Below are 15962 nucleotides of genomic sequence, written 5' to 3'. Positions count from 1 at the left end.
GTATAACAAAAGAAATAAAGAAACTGTGTCTTTGACTGAGGGTAATTTATATATTTTACGTTGCGGTGACTTGTTTTATGCTTCACTGTGGTGCTATACGCGATGATTTATTGCTGTAATTTCATATTGTTTATTTGGTTTTGCCTTTAAACAGTTTCTCTGCTTCCTCTGAGGAACAATAATGGTTCAATTATAAACATAATCCTATAAAAGGGAGGGAAAAGTGATTGATTACAGTTTATAGTGTATTATCCAAATTACATCACACTCTGGATTCCTGTTGTCCCGAGATAAAAAGTGATGGATTCATGCATCATTTTGTTTTATCTCCAAGTTTGCTTTCATGGTTTTCTTGCTCAGCATGTTTAAGAACTTCTGCTTGGTGTTTTTGTGCTGTACAGCATTTATTTTCCACACTGTTTGCTCAACATTAGGCACTCCAGAGTCACCACACACTCTGAGGTAGCAGAGCATTGATCATCATCCTGCTAACATTTGAAGGAATGAAGATGAAAAGCTCAGAATATTCACTGGATCTTCAAAGATGTTTCTCTGGGGGAGTTTTATTCCGTAAGAATTAAACCCTTCAGTCTCAAAGTACCGAGTGTTTATACACGGACCGTGATGATGTCATATCACGCTGGAAGAATTACACATCAGTGTTCCCCAGAAGACCTGGAGACTGGGAGACTGAGGTTTGATGCCCTTGTTTGTTTGTGTTGAATCGAAAGATTACCGGGATTATTTTATTTTTAATAGGAGCAAGAAAAACCTTAAGTGTGCAAGTTCTCATTCAGTTCATGGTAGTTTGTGTTGGTAGAAGGTGAAGATGTTTCACGTCTCATCCAAGACGGTTCTTCAGACACAAAAGGTCGAGAGTCCCAGGTATATCGACCCCTAGTGGGCGTTGTTCTTTTCTATGTGGTCCAGATGATGGTTGACCCACTACTGACTATGTGAGTCGTCACATAACCCACGGTTTGAAAAGGGGTGTGGGTAATTACCGTCACTGGAGGTTAAGGGTAAAACCACCAGCCCAATCTATGTGACCTACAGAAGTCCAGTTGCCTTCTTCTTTCAAGCTTTCAAGTAAAATTATAATTCCATTTTTCCAAAGATATATTTTATACTTTTTTATTTCTTCTCTCCGATTCCACTCAGCATGGCGTGGGGCTCCTTCACCTGCTGCATGGCCGCCTCCGTCACCACCCTGAACTCCTACACCAAGACTGTGATCGAGTTCAGACACAAGCGGAAGCTCTTCGAGCAGGGCCTGCGTGAGGAGCAGAACTACCTGGACCAGGAAGCTTTCCACTACTTCCGGGACCGCTCACTCCAGTCCATCTCCAGCACCGTGGAGGTCTACCCCGGCCACAGCGGCACCAGAGCCGGGCTTGTTGTCGGGGGGCCCGGCGCGGGTCCCGGTCCAGGTCCCGGACCAGGACGTGGGAAGATGAGAGCGGGGTCAGCCTCAATAGACTTGGGGGAGAACACGGACTCACTGGGGGAGGAGCAGTGCTGAGTCACACACTGGAATGAGGGGATTGAGTGGGTTGGGGGCGTGGCTACACAATGAGGTGAACTGCACCATCACATGTGGACCCGGCTGCTAGTTTGTCCACTGTAACTGAAAGCAGAGGCAGAGGACAACTAAAAGACAGAGTAAACGTGGATTACACAAAGGAAATACAAATGTTCTCGCTGTGTGTGATGTGAAAGTCAGTGTAAAGTGTGAGAAATAGACTGTGGGTGAAAGTAGGCGTTCTCCTGCTTATTTTGAGGTGCTGTGTGTAGTATTTTAACATCAACACATCGTCACAGTTTGAAAAATGGTGAAAGCCTTTGCTGAATAGCGACCCTTGAAGCAAGAAGCGGAAATTACGGTGGCCCTCAAGTCCAAAACACAGAAGTATTTTAGAAAATACAAAAATGTTTTCATTAAGGTTTCTTGTTTGTTCCCAGCAAACATACACAAGTTTGTGTACACCAACTGTTTAATATTATCCATGTAAAATAAAAATATATGTATACTGAATAAAAGACTCTTGGGAGGAGAATTTAAAAAAAAAACATCAAGAATAATTTATTAATAATTTCTATCAAATTAATTAGAATCAAATGTGATTGTGTTCAAAAATAGAGCTCCAATTTCTGATTAAGCTGCATCGCCCCTGAAGGAGATGGTCAAACATGACTCATCGTCGAACTTCATCAAACTGTTGCTATGAAATGTATGAACAGCTGCATACCCTGTTACTGGACTATACACAGTATAAATGTTACTTGTGGTTTGTTCAGCAGTGATAATAATTTATTCACAGTTAATTTTTGTGTGTCTGTGTGTGTTTTGCACCTCAGGGCCACCGTAGAGGAACAGCAATATCTAATTTAGCTAACATTAGCCACATATGCTACTTGTCATATCAGACTGAGTTGTACTACTGACGTGCTCGAGCATGTTTGTCCCACCGAGTCCACTTTGTTGGAGTGCGATCGCTTTGCAGTTGGGATGGTCGTGATTTTTAAATATTCAAATAGTCATTAAAATATTTTAAAACTCAAATATGTTACGCAACTGTCTTGTCTTCAAATTGTTTTCAACAGATGTAACTGATGCACAGTTTTAGAAATGTTACTAAAAAATAATTAGTACTTATCTTATCACTTTCTTTGTTGTGTGCGCAGGACTGTGAACACACTTTACACCACAGGCAGTATAAAGATGAACGTCGTTACTGTGACAGAAGAGGTACTCCTAATACAGAAGCCCCGCCCACCAGCTGTTTAAACGTTCTCTTCTTGGTTAAAAAGCTTGTTTCAGATCGATGATGTGCAGGGCTCACTATAACACAGATTGTTTTGTGCTGTGAGTCATGCAAAGCTACTGTAGTAGGGTCCAATGAGCAGAAACGGCCAAGATGAATATGCAAAACACAATATTTTGAGTTCAGTCCTTCCTGCGTTAACAAATGATAAATCATCAAACTACATCATCCAACCCACATTTTTTTGGCCCAGTAGTGAACATGACTGCAGTAGACATGCTATTAGATTAACACACTGGCTCTGTAGCTCATGTGAACCCTTATTTTCCAGGTCAAATCAGTCCCTGCAGAATCTCCCGGGCAAGCAAGACTGCCAACCGATCAAGCATGCTCCAAGACATGCTTCTTTGTGAGCCTTGGCATCTCTTATCTGATGTCGTCTGCAGAAAAATGCAGCAAAGTTTAGAGAGAGAGAAACACAGAAACTGTGGGAAATCAAGAAAAGTTGGCCTCAGGACAGGAAGCAACAGAGATTATGATTATTTTTGGCCTGAGTCAGATTAAAATACCACACGTTGCACTTTTACAGGTCGTGTTCAGGCCACATCCTGTTGATGATGCTGAATGTGGAGCTGATGTTTAAACTAAAATCTTGAGTGCTGAGGGTTCAGTCCAGTCTTTTCTTTCATTTCATTGCCTCCATCAACCACCAGCTTTAAGGACTGACAAAAGAAGCCAGTGAAGAAGACCTGCAGTTTTTTGAGTCAGTCTTCATAGATTCATACGTTAAAATCTCATGATCACAACTTTACTGCAGTAATGCACATGTAACCCAGGCTTTAGGCTGATAACTTAGTCCTCCACCATCTGATCCAAATGAATGACTTAGTGACAGTCATCTTTTTTCGATACACATGATTTAAAAAAGGTGCTTTATTTTACTTGTGGATTAATGCACTTTATTATTTTTACTAATTACATTTATTTTTCCAAAGAAATTCTCAGTTGAATATTAACATGTTAAATTTCACTAGGAAACACTTTATGGATAAAGATCTACTGGGTAAAAGAAGCAAGGAAACACGATGAAAACACCTCGGTACACATAAAACTGTAATATTGGAAAATTGTGCATAAAATATCAAAAGTAACAATGTTTCTTCTGTAGAATAATGTCCCTAAATTAAAGGTAGACTGTTGATAAACATATTAGATTCAGTCATTCGCACGGATGCAGGTCGTAACTGATCTCAGAGCAGTAAAAGCTGAGCTGGAGGCAGCTTGCTCTCCCATCAGTTTACAGTAAAAAACAGCAATGTGCAAACCACTAAAAGCTGCTGGAGACCAGTCCAAGTCGGATCCCAACTGAGACAGGTCGCCTCGCACCAGATCAGTTGGTGCAACTGCTCAGTGCAATCAGCAGCCAGGATTTTTCAGAGTTCAAAGGAAGTTAGCGTCCTATTTTTAATAAGTGTAACTGACCCATAGTACACATACCATACATAAAAAGTGCTGATAAAAGGCTGTGGAGACCTTACCTGTTTCCTTCGATGTGTGTCTGACTGGGAGGTTAATAATCTCTCTCTCTCTGCGACTCCATTTATCCTGATTTAACTCCCTCTCTGCATGTCTGCCGGCCATCACGCTCCACAGAGTCCATTCATCACATCAGATGTTATGGATCAAAGCGAGTCTAATCAACACGTCTGTGAGATGTGGGCGGGAGAGAAATCCATAAATGCAGGTCGGCGTGGCGGAACAAATCAAAACAGTTCAGGTAATACTGCTAATTAGTTTTTAAAATTGGAACTCGGGATTTCATGCACTCGGATTAGTAAATTTGGCCTCATATTATTTAATTTTCTCCCATGAATGAATCATTAGAGTGCACATGAACAGTCTGTGTAAAGAGATATTAAAGGACTTATAACAGCTGAAGGTCTAAAATACAGATTTTAATGTTTTAGTCAGTCAGGGTATTAAACATGGAGATAAAATTCATTGATTTAAAACAAATTCAATATCATAAATGATACAGTGTACTTAATATTTAATTAAAATATATCATGTTAGCTTAAATGTGTATTTAAGTAAACACATTCAATGCTCTTTTTTTTTTTATCAGACACATCAGTGCACAGAGGACTCACGACCTTCCACAAACCGACATTTTCAGTCAGGCAGCTTTAGACATTCTGTTTGGATTACGTTGGCCCCAAAATCTCCGCCAAAACAATCCCAGCTGTTTCCAATCCAGGCGCTTACATAACACACACACTGGGCATCTTCAGGCAGCGCGACACTGTTACTGACTGTTCTCGTCTGTTCAGGTGACTAACAGATTATTTTTATTTTTCTCAGTTTTCTTGTCTTGGTTGAGTCATTTCATCAGATTTTTACATCACATACACCGATAAAATCGAGAGACTGTATAGAGAAGATGGACATAGCCACCGTGATGTCATGATGTCTGTGGGGAAATTCCCGAAGACCAGAAAGAGACTTCTGGTCCTGCAGAAGTCCGCGGTTGGAGGGCCCTCAGATCTGGTTCTCTGTGACCTCAATAAACACCTTCTGACTTTATGGGCTCAATCCCAGGTCTCAGAACAAACTGAATACAACATGAACTAATATCAGAAAATCAACACGGAATATGGAGCTGCCAGGCAGGAGGAAAAGAGTGAAGAATCATGGATGTGGTGAAAGAGGACATGGAGAAGGTTGGTGTGGCAGAGGAGGATGCTGGGATAGGGCGTGATGGAGATAATCTGTTGCGGCGACCTCTAAAGGAAGCAGCTGAAAAAAGATGAAAGATGTACGCTGTACAATCACTTCACCCTGGAAAAGAAGAATTCAAAGAAATCTTTAAAATTCCCAAATTACCTTGATATTCATGGCCATGATGGAAACATCTGACCACAGCTGGATCTGCTGTACAAGAACTGACCAGTATATACTGTATAGAGATTGTTAGCATGATGTCATGCAAGCATTGTTCTGCTTATTATTGGATGTGAACAATTGGAAAAAAATTATCTGAATTTCAGGAGCAGGACCACGCCTCCAAACACGCATCTTCCAGTTCTTATCTACATATGACACCCCCCCCCCTTCTACAAGCTTGTCGTTCTCGTTTTCATGTCATTTTTCAGTCCTTTTACTTCACAGCTCAATTCATGTTCAAGCCATTTGCCTTTATCTACTAAGCAACACTGTCAAACCTAAAATGAGGACGTTGGCCCAGCTAGTGAATCACAAGTTGTGGGGAAAAATGTGGCTGGCGAGTGGTTTCTGGCTGTCACTGGGTGACATCATTGGGTGGTTATAAAGACCGTGCTGCACCAATAACCTCTATGATTGCTGCGGTCACCTGCAGTTTCAAAAGACAAAAACCTTCAATATGAAGGCTAAACTGTCTGCGTTTCTGGTTTCTCTAGCACTCAGAGAGCAGCTGGTGAAAGTTTGCTGACATCCACGTTCTAGTCAAACAACAGGGGACTCTAACAATCTGCTAGCAACCAAAGCAATCACAAGGATTTTACTAATGGGTCACTTTTCCCCTCAAAACAGATGGACATAAACTGGACTCTGGGGTTTTGTGACTGAGGTCTTATTTTGTTGATGCTACGGTGTCAATACTGAGTACGTACCTTAGACTTGGACAGATACCTGCTGTGCAGCTCAGCTATAAATAACTGGTTAACATGCATCGTGTTGACTGGAACTGTCACTTTGAAGCTGGTCGCTTGTGGGTATTTGTGGCTCTGGTTGCCTAGGTGACCCTTTGATGTATTTACACCAGCTCATATGTCAATCAAAGGTATTCTTCACTCTGATTGGTAGCTGCTTCAGTCGCTCACCTAAAGTTTACAAAAGTTTATTTCACCCGTAGTTGCTGATCCGACTTTATGATTGGATGATGTATTTTGAGATATCGGCCATTTCAAACAGCAGCATCATCTGAAAAAAAAAATAGATTTAATAAACTGCTGACAACATGGCTGCCCAGCGACTATTACTGAGAGGAAAACATCCAGTGATATATAATCTCACCGACACACTGATAAAATTATGGAGCTACCCACACACAGTCCAAATATTTAAACATTTACTCACTTTTTTATTAAAAATGTCTAAAACCTTGGAAGCATTTTATTTGCTGGAGTCTTGTGGATGCTTAGTATCTGCCTCCTGGATAAAAGGAAAGTTATTAAACTACTGTTCTGCTGTGTGTCTCCTCTTCTTCCTCAGTAGGAGTCTGCTGCTGCTGAGCTATTTTCTTAAAATGGTTCTTTGGTTCAGCTAATTAACTAAATTGGCTAATTAAGATTTTTAAACTCTGCACAGCTTTACTCTCAGAAAAACATTCAGTCTCATTTACCCAAACATTGCATGAATGCAGCAAACATAGCTGTTAGTAAAAGGTGTGCCTATTGGAACAGGCGGTCTGTGAAACCAGGAGGTACTTATATAATCAATAGTGTGGCGTAATCAATACTGATCAGTGCAATCACCTGTTTCTGACATCTTCACCACTCAGAGACATGCAGAAAATAATAAGGAGGAGACAAACGCTTCATTTCCAAACCGTCACTTCAACAATGGAGCTGTGATTAAAATGAATGGCTGGTGCTGTGTTTTTGTGTTTGTGTGTAGCAATCAGTCTCTTTGGTGTGTGTTCAGTAGATTAATCTAGCGCTGAAAGAAGGTGATTTATTCACTAATGTCACAGCAAGAATTTCCTTTCCGCTTTGTCCACTCAGATATAATGACACATGGGAAATTCATCTAAATATTAAAGTGTTTCTGCACCGCAAACACGGGCTAAATATACTCCAGGGAGAAGGATAACCAGGCACAGGTGAACTCAAGCAGATAATAATTACAGCAGACAGTAAAGAACAAGGGAAGGAAGTAAAAAAATGGAAAGCAGCATGAGGACACAACCTTCAAAATTAAACCTGAAGTAACTGAAAGAGGCAAAATATATATACACAAGCATTAAAGCAGAGACTGGGGGGACAGAATGCAAACACAAGAAGGGAAACACTCAGAAACACAAGTCCCAAAGTGCTGCAAGATGCAGCAATAAATAAATCTAAACTGAAGCGAGCCTGCACAGGTGGGTCTTAACCTAACAGAGTGTAAAGGTTTCACTGCTAGCTGCCAGTAGATTTCATATAGACTGTCCTCCATAATGACCACAGCCGACTGGCATGTTTTTACCATGATTTAGGTAAAAAAAACTTTTTTATACAGACTATATTTTTTAACAAAATTTACATTTAGCAATAAATTAGGAATAAAACAGATGTGTGTCAACTAAAACTGAAGAAGTCTGGCTACCGTCAATGCCGGGTGAGCGCCTACATTTATTCACTCTGAAGGAGGCTGTGAAACTTTCTGATACGAGTCGATGAGTCAGTGAAGCTGCACACTTTTGTCTGATGACGGCAATGCTGAGGTGAGTTGTTGAGCTTATGCTAAACTTTTAAGTATGTAAGTGCTACTGTTTCGCCTCTGTTAGCTCCTGTTAGCCCCTTTAGCTGCTGTTAGCTGACACTGATTGCTGTCAGCCAGTGTTAGTGAAACTATCTTTGAAGTGAATGTAACTTTGTTGGCCTCTGACACTGTGAATAAACTCTCATACAGAAACGAGAGTGAGTTCCTCAAAAGCCTCGTCTGTGATAGTCTTTAACCTGTACCGAGGTTCAACGAGCAGCTGACCACAGAGACCCCACTGTTTTGTATCAATGTAGAAATTTAGAGGAAAAAATTGACCATGAAGAACTCTGAAAGTGATCACCAAAATCTGAAACTGAGCCCTAAACTTAAGGAGTTTAAGACAGCGCCAGTGTCACGTGGGACCTTTGAGAGGACCTCACAACAGCACTGCAGACTGTTTGTAAGTGATCCAGGGAGGATTTATCAGGCAGAGGAATGAAAAATGAAAATAATCAAGGCGTGACAAAAAAAAACATGTATGACAATTGAGACTCAGGATATTTAAGACAGGTGAGATTGCACAGGTGATAAAAAACAATTTTTTTCAAGATGGCTGACATGCCTCATCAGAATTACCACCAGATGTCTCACAGCTGGAAGAACTGAAGGTGAATTGGTTTCGAGATTCAGAGAAGAACTTCAGTTTTTTGTGCTTTTCAAGACAGACAATTGGCTGCCATCCGGTTCTTTAAAACATCCTGAAAGATAATTTGACACATACAGCTGGATATTTTGGCCTAACAGATGTATGAGAGATCTTCAAAATCATTCCTGTATCCAGCACGTCACGTCTACACAATGATGCAAGGTGTAGTAGTTTCAGAGGTGTATGAACCTATTGGCGATTATAACATCAAACCAGATTACTTTGACGTTATAACCTGCCATGTATGGGTGAAAAACAATATTTACTGCCAAGAAAGGTCAATATTGGACTTACAGTGTTGTTCTGTATCTCCTGGATGTTGTAATAAAAGCCGTTTAAATGTCAACATCTGCTGGCTGTAAAAGTGACATTTCTGCCCCCTAATGGTCAAAAATTGCTACTTTTATCTTTAGGAAATAATTTTCTGTTGTTTTTATCGGCATAAAAATTAAAGTAAATACACTTTGCCTGTTGTCATGAGGTTGTTGTAAGCCTCCATGCCTCCCGTTTGTAACCTCTTGATGCTTTGTAGAGTCCTGTTTTTAGTTTTGCTGTTGTTACTGCTGTCTGTGGTTTGATGAGCAGGTGTGGACAGAGGAGAATATTTTTCTAAATAATAAATCTAATTATTATAAGCTGATGTACTGAATAGCCACAAAGCTTCTGTTGTGTGATGTGAGAACAGACCTGCATACAATGACACTGAAGTGCTTCATTTGCTCTGTTAGAGAAGAGCATTGATGACGTTCATGTTTGTGTAATACAAGACCAGAGCACACATAAAAAAATAAATAAATAAACCTCACGGTCAGTAAACTATAGAGCCACACAAATCACAGCGACGCAGCGCCGGCTTTGAAAGCCACGTCCCTGAGTTTGAGCTGAAAATGAAGTGACACACAGCTGCCTCCTCTCCAATAAAGGTTACACAGCCAGTGGGATGTTTTACAGTTGATAAGTAGCAGGCTTGTAAAATAGTCCCACTTTTAAAGAACATGATACCCGGCTGCTCTCTGACTTTCAGATGTCTTTTGGGATTCACCTGACTCGTCTCAGAGCTGCACTAAACTGCTTCGCTGCTCAGGGATGTTTGATCGACTGTAGCTTCAGATGGATGAGACAGACTGTAAAACACTGCTGATGTGGCTCAAAAGTTACTAAAGCTCTGCAGCTAAATGTGTTTTACATCAGCCCAGTCAAGATTTAATCCAGTTAAATAACTTTAACCAACCGCTTAAACATAAAGTGGCCACAACTGATAGTGAATGCAACAGCATTCAATCTCAGGGCAGCTAATCACAGTACATGCTTGGGAAAGGTTAGCTTTTTATGTAACAGTGCGTTACAATAGCACTGAATGAAAACTTTGAAAGCCAGTTTCCTCCTTTGTCTCTGTTGTGGTTTGATCTCATTTCAAACGGAGGAAGCTGTCTGAAGAAGCTAGTTGTTCACAGTGTTTATTGCCACAGTGAGAACACTTCAGTCTCCTGACTCATGCCACAGGAAGGGATGAGCAATTGGACTGAACTGAACTCTGAAATCCAAGAAGATATGCAGTCTAATCAGTTTTCTGTGAAAGCTCGAGGTCCAAACACAGATCCACCAGGTGACCTCACAGACAAGGTCACTGTCAATAGGAAGGATATTGATCACTCCCTGGAAATCCCAGAGTGAGACTGTGTCCAGGCCAAGATGAATTCATGAGAATACAGGGCATCGATCACTGGGGTAAACCTCACTGAAAATAAATTGTCTCATTATAAGTCCTCCTTGTTTCTAATGGAAACAAATAACCTACTTTCAGCTCATCTGCAGCTAATTTATTTGTATTACTTATGCCACATAGGCTGAAAACAACACCCACTGATGTATATCCAACCTAGCTGCAGCGTTTAAAAGCTCTTATGTAATGCTGCGCTGTCATTAACAGAGAAGGTCACACAGTCAGCTTGTTTGTACGCACTTAAAAATGCAGCTCCTCCTTGAGATGAAGCATTACTGTCATCAAGCCCCATTAGGCCCAGGGGCAGCACAGAAATATGCATCTAATGTACGATATCCTCCAAGGACTGAGGCTGTGCTGTACCTCATTTAGTGCCAAACAAGAGGTTTATGTCACCATTTGGAGGCTGCATGAGCGCAGCATGCATCAACAGTGGAGGAGGTCTGAGGAGAACTTCTTCCCAAATATGCAAATATGTCACATTTTAAGATCAATAGATCAATAACTTCATTTTGGCAGTGGCTCAAATGACTAAATGTCAAGTGAGAGGACATGCTCAGTGAAGAAATAGAAGCCAAAGAACTTGATGAAGATTTTTAGCATCTTTCAGCTTTGTTTTGGTTTAACAGCTTGTAGTTTTGCTGTTTCTGAATCCCTGCCTCTCCTACTGTGTCGGCCAGATTTTACTTAAAGCCGCACACAATGATCAACTAAAGGAGGACAGGGTGGGGCTCATGAGCTGGATGAGCTACTACATCACCAGGATGAATGTATGTAAACTTTGACTGCACCATATATACAATACTTTTAAATTTAGTAAATTTAGTAATGAGTATTGACATTTTCCCATTTAGATGTGATGGTTTTTTCATTACAAGAATTTATCTGCCAATAAAAACAGACCACAATATAACAGTAAGCATATATAATACTTTCTTTTAGCAGTTTTAAAAACTGTAATCTTCAGCAGGAACCCCAGACTCATATAAAAGGTGACATGGTCAGAAAGTTGTTGAACTACCTCAGTGATGGGTGAGATCACCGAGGCTGGGGTTCACCCTGAGTTCCTAAAGGTTCTGGTTGTTGTAGGGCCGTCCTGGTTGACGCGCCTCTACAACGTGGAGTTCTGAGGCAGTGCCTCTGGATTGGCAGACTGGGGTAGTGTTCCCATCTTTAAGAAAGGGGACCAGAGGGTGTGTTCCAACTACAGGAGGGGGTTACATTCCTCAGGCTCCTCTCTATGCCAGGGCGCTGGAGAGAGAGCTGAGCGTAAAAGCTAAGCTGTCAAATTATCGGTCAATCTACGTCCCTGCCCTCACCTATTCATTTCATTTATTTATTCATTTCAGGCACAACAAAAATACAAAAATACAAAAATACCTATATTGAACATAAATGGTCACGAGCTCTGGGTAGACACTGAAAAAACAAGAGCATGAGCAGTGGAACTAGAGCTGCTACTCCTCCACCTCGAAAGGATCCAGTTGAGGTGTTTCAGGAATCTGACAATGATGCGCCTCCTGCGTGAGGAGTTTTGGGCATGTCCCACTGGGAGGAGGCCCCGAGGCAGACCCAGGACATGCTAAAGAGATTACATCTCTCAGCTGGCCTGGGAATTCCTCGGTGTTCCCTCGGATAAGCTGGAGAAGGTGGCTGGGAAAAGGGAGGTCTGGGAATTCTTGCTTGCAGGTCAGGATAAGAGAAAATAAGAGAAAATAAATGGATGGACAAAGCACTGAGATGGAGTAACAAACGTTTATTTGCATCATTTAATGGGGTTTATTATATGAAATAAGAGTCGTATCTTTTAAATAATTAATATGTGAGTATTAAGTATTTATGGGAAATATGTTTAAAGAAAGGAAATGACATCAGGGAATAAAACATCATTGATTCAGATCATCAGAAAATATTTACAAAGAAAATTTAACATTTGATTCGCCCACAGATCCTGTTTACAGCATTTAAGAATTTATGAAAGCTTCATGTATTTTTAAAGAAGTTTCTCCTGAGCGAGTCTGAAAGAGAAGAAGTTGGATTTTCAGCAACGTGTTGCCGACACCGGGCTTCAGCAGATCAGCTCCCAGAGTCTCCTGGCTCTGTGTGAAATGCCAGGTAAATATCAGGAACATCAGTTTCCACTGACCGTAATACTCCCTCAGAGAGCTGCGTCTCATAAGAGCGGTGATGAAGCGCATGCAGCAAACAGAGCGGGCAACAGCTGGCGGGCAGATATTGCAGCGATCTGTTTTCCAGCCCTGAGAGAGGAGAGACTGCCGAGCTGAGATATCACCCACCGGCACAGCCTCGGAGCTGCAGGGTGCCGTGATAAATTATTTGGGTGAAAGTAGTCTGAGCAAACAAATAACCATCGGAGGGATTGCAGTGTGGAAAATAAACAGCTTCATCTCAGGAGATTTCCCACAAATGAACTTTTACTGACATCTTATGGTGAATTGTCGTCACTGCAACCACCTCTAAAATCATCTTTAAATCATCAGCTGCTGAAATGATCACATTTGAAACCATTGCATAAATCAAGCTTCCAAATATTTCCCTTAAACTTTAAAGAAGAACAATTATTTGAGCTGTAGGAAGAATTTTAAACAAGAATAAGTGTAAGTCCCACACGGATGCACAGTTTTACACTTTCTGTGGTATTACTTTTGCAGTTTATGATTCTCTTTCACAGATTTATTTAATTTTCATTCAATGTTTGACACCAACACTGTTCAGTTAGAAAAAGATTAGGATTTGCATTAAAATACAACTGTAGTGGCTATTTGTCACATTCAAACTTAAAACCCACCATTTAAAAGGACACTGATGCATGATGAGCAAATAATGTATGCAGGAAAAAGAAGTCAAATAAAATCAGTGGAATTTATGGTTTATTTTATCCTTTGTACTGCTAAAAAAAATGGATTCTTTAGTGCATGCTGGTCCTGCACCTCTCTACTTTCTCAAAAACAACTAAAAAACCAAAAGAAAAATAAGACTAAATACCAAGCTAAATAAAAATAACCTAATCAAAACACATAAACATGTATAAATACTTAAACTTTCAACTTGTTCTAATTATTCAGCTACAAACTCGTAAACAGCTCCTACAGCAGCAGCTGCCTTGTTTTTTTAAAGCTCTGAGGTGGTTTGAAAACAGACGTGCTGCAGACTCGAGGCATACTGAAGGTTAAAAACCAAAGAAAAACATGTCAGTTTATGCACACGTTACTTTTACGCGACTGTTTCATGTTTTGTCATGAGACCGGGCAGGAAACTGAGATCCACCGAGATAACCACTTCTAGCATGAGCTGATAACTCAACAGCTCTAAGCTTGTATTCAAATACCAAGATGATGATGACAAAGGCTTCAAAAAGGTAGTCTTACAGAGCAGGGGTGGGGAACTCCCGGCCTCGAGGGCCGGTGTCCTGCATGTTTTAGATCTCACCCTGGGTCATCACAACTGAATCAAATGATTGGTTCATTACCAGGCCTCTGGAGAACTACAAGACATGTTGAGGAGGTGATTTAGCCATTTGAATCAGCTGTGATGGATCAAGGACACATCTAAAACCTGCAGGACCCGCGAGGCCCAGAGTTCCCCCATCCCTGTTATAGAGTGTACGTAAAAGATCGGCATAGCCACTATGACATCAAACACTGGTTTGGAGAAGTCCTATTTTGAACCTCCAGTTGAGTATCACAGTGTTTTCAGACCACGATGATGACAAGAGACAGATCTGAGTGCAGTTACCGACGCAACTGCCCTCTCAGAAAGGCCGGTGCTGAACGGGACAAACTCTCAGGTGCTCCAAATGAAGGCTGTCCAAATCTAAAGGAGGAAGATGTCGGAGCATTCACAGTGTCGCAGCCCAAAGTAGGTCTGATTGGGTGGTCACGGTGTTATTACTCAGAATCCAAATCCCTATGGAGAAACCAGTGGGACTGCTACTTCTGAGGCCTCACTCTTACACCACACTATAAGAGGAGAGGTGTTTTTGAAACCTCACATATCGTGATATAAACTCTGTGTGAGTTATTATACAGTGCCAAGCCTGTTGATGTTCATAATGGTACGTTCTGCAACTCTCTTTGAGAAATAATAAATCATACTTGTAAGCACCTTTCAAGCAGGTTGGTGAACTTCAAAGTACTTCACAGATGACTGACAATCCAATAATATGACATAAGAAGAAGTAATAAAGCAGTAAAGCCCTTACCGAACTTCTGTCAAAGGTTACGGTTAGATTGGGTCACATTAGGATCTCCTAAACATCCAATATTAAAGTTTCAACGATGCCATAAAAGAAATGATCATTAGGAAAGGTACTAATGACAGGTTCTTATTACAGCCAGTGCTGAAGGGCATTGTTGATACTCGTATACTTGGATTTTGAGTGGTGGATCATTTTAGACTCACTTAAGAGTGACTTACTCTCCCAATCTGGGTTTGAGAGGTTAAAGAGCGTTTGTAGGCGATGGGCTTCTGTGTGCTTTGAAAACTTTAACCAAATTAGCTCAAGTCAACAGTCAGCAGGACTCTTCTTATCCTATTATGGTCGGCCCTTCTCCACTGGACATTTGGAATTTGAATATCCACACAGGCTTCACCTCACATTATGTAATGCTGTTTTGAAGCAAACTGCTGTGTACGCTGTGCTTGACACCAGTATCAGTCTAACACTCCAAACACAATCAGATTATTCTTATTTTACATAAAAAAATCAGATTAAAACTACAAAACACGCCTCATCTGTTCTCTGTGTGAAGCTCATTAGCAGATATAGTTTCTTATGACCCACCAGCTCATCAGCAGAATAAATAGGTTTTATTTTTGTCCATGACATTTAGGAATGTTTTTAGAAAGCAGAGGTTGTTACCTCTCCAATAAAGAGATTTTAAATAAAATCTGGCTAGATGGGTGGAAACATCTATACAATTATGTGGATAAAAAACATACATGTTGCCCCCTTACAGAATTCTTCAAAAAGGGCTGGATGTTAACTGAACACCCACCCCCTAAACTTAGATGGGCTGCTGGTGACTATGTACTCAAAAACATTTTTGACCTATAAGGCATTCTCTTTGCATATAAATGTAATGTGGTTAATTTTTCCTAGTTAAACATAAATTAAACATTTTAATCTTCCTGTATTTAAAATATTATTTAGTTGCCACCAGAGTTGTTTGGCTCCCCTTATAATACTTGTTTTCACTGCTTTACATATCTGTTTTTTCCCATAGTGTGCCCATACTGAAGACGCTAACAGTCATATGGATAAACTGGTTTTGATGGATTAAGGGAATGTGTGTGAGAGACG

At 40.7% G+C, this 15962-nt stretch overlaps 1 protein-coding gene across 2 annotated transcripts in view; it reads left to right on the top strand.

The window, feature by feature from the left end:
- gsg1l (gsg1-like) overlaps window positions 1-2563 on the top strand; it is a 30957-nt gene extending 28394 nt beyond the window's left edge. For both annotated transcript variants that reach the window (XM_005469091.4, XM_003442478.5), the window contains one exon: window positions 1162-2563. In XM_005469091.4, coding sequence (XP_005469148.1) covers window positions 1162-1522 — 361 coding nt within the window. In that variant the 3' untranslated portion in view covers window positions 1523-2563. The remainder of the gene's footprint in view (window positions 1-1161) is intronic.
- Window positions 2564-15962: the final 13399 nt, after the last annotated feature.

The sequence above is a fragment of the Oreochromis niloticus genome, linkage group LG4, assembly GCF_001858045.2.
Source record: "Oreochromis niloticus isolate F11D_XX linkage group LG4, O_niloticus_UMD_NMBU, whole genome shotgun sequence".
Lineage (NCBI taxonomy): Eukaryota > Metazoa > Chordata > Actinopteri > Cichliformes > Cichlidae > Oreochromis > Oreochromis niloticus.
Note: the sequence above shows the minus strand (reverse complement) of the source record. Positions and strands in the feature narration are given on the sequence as shown.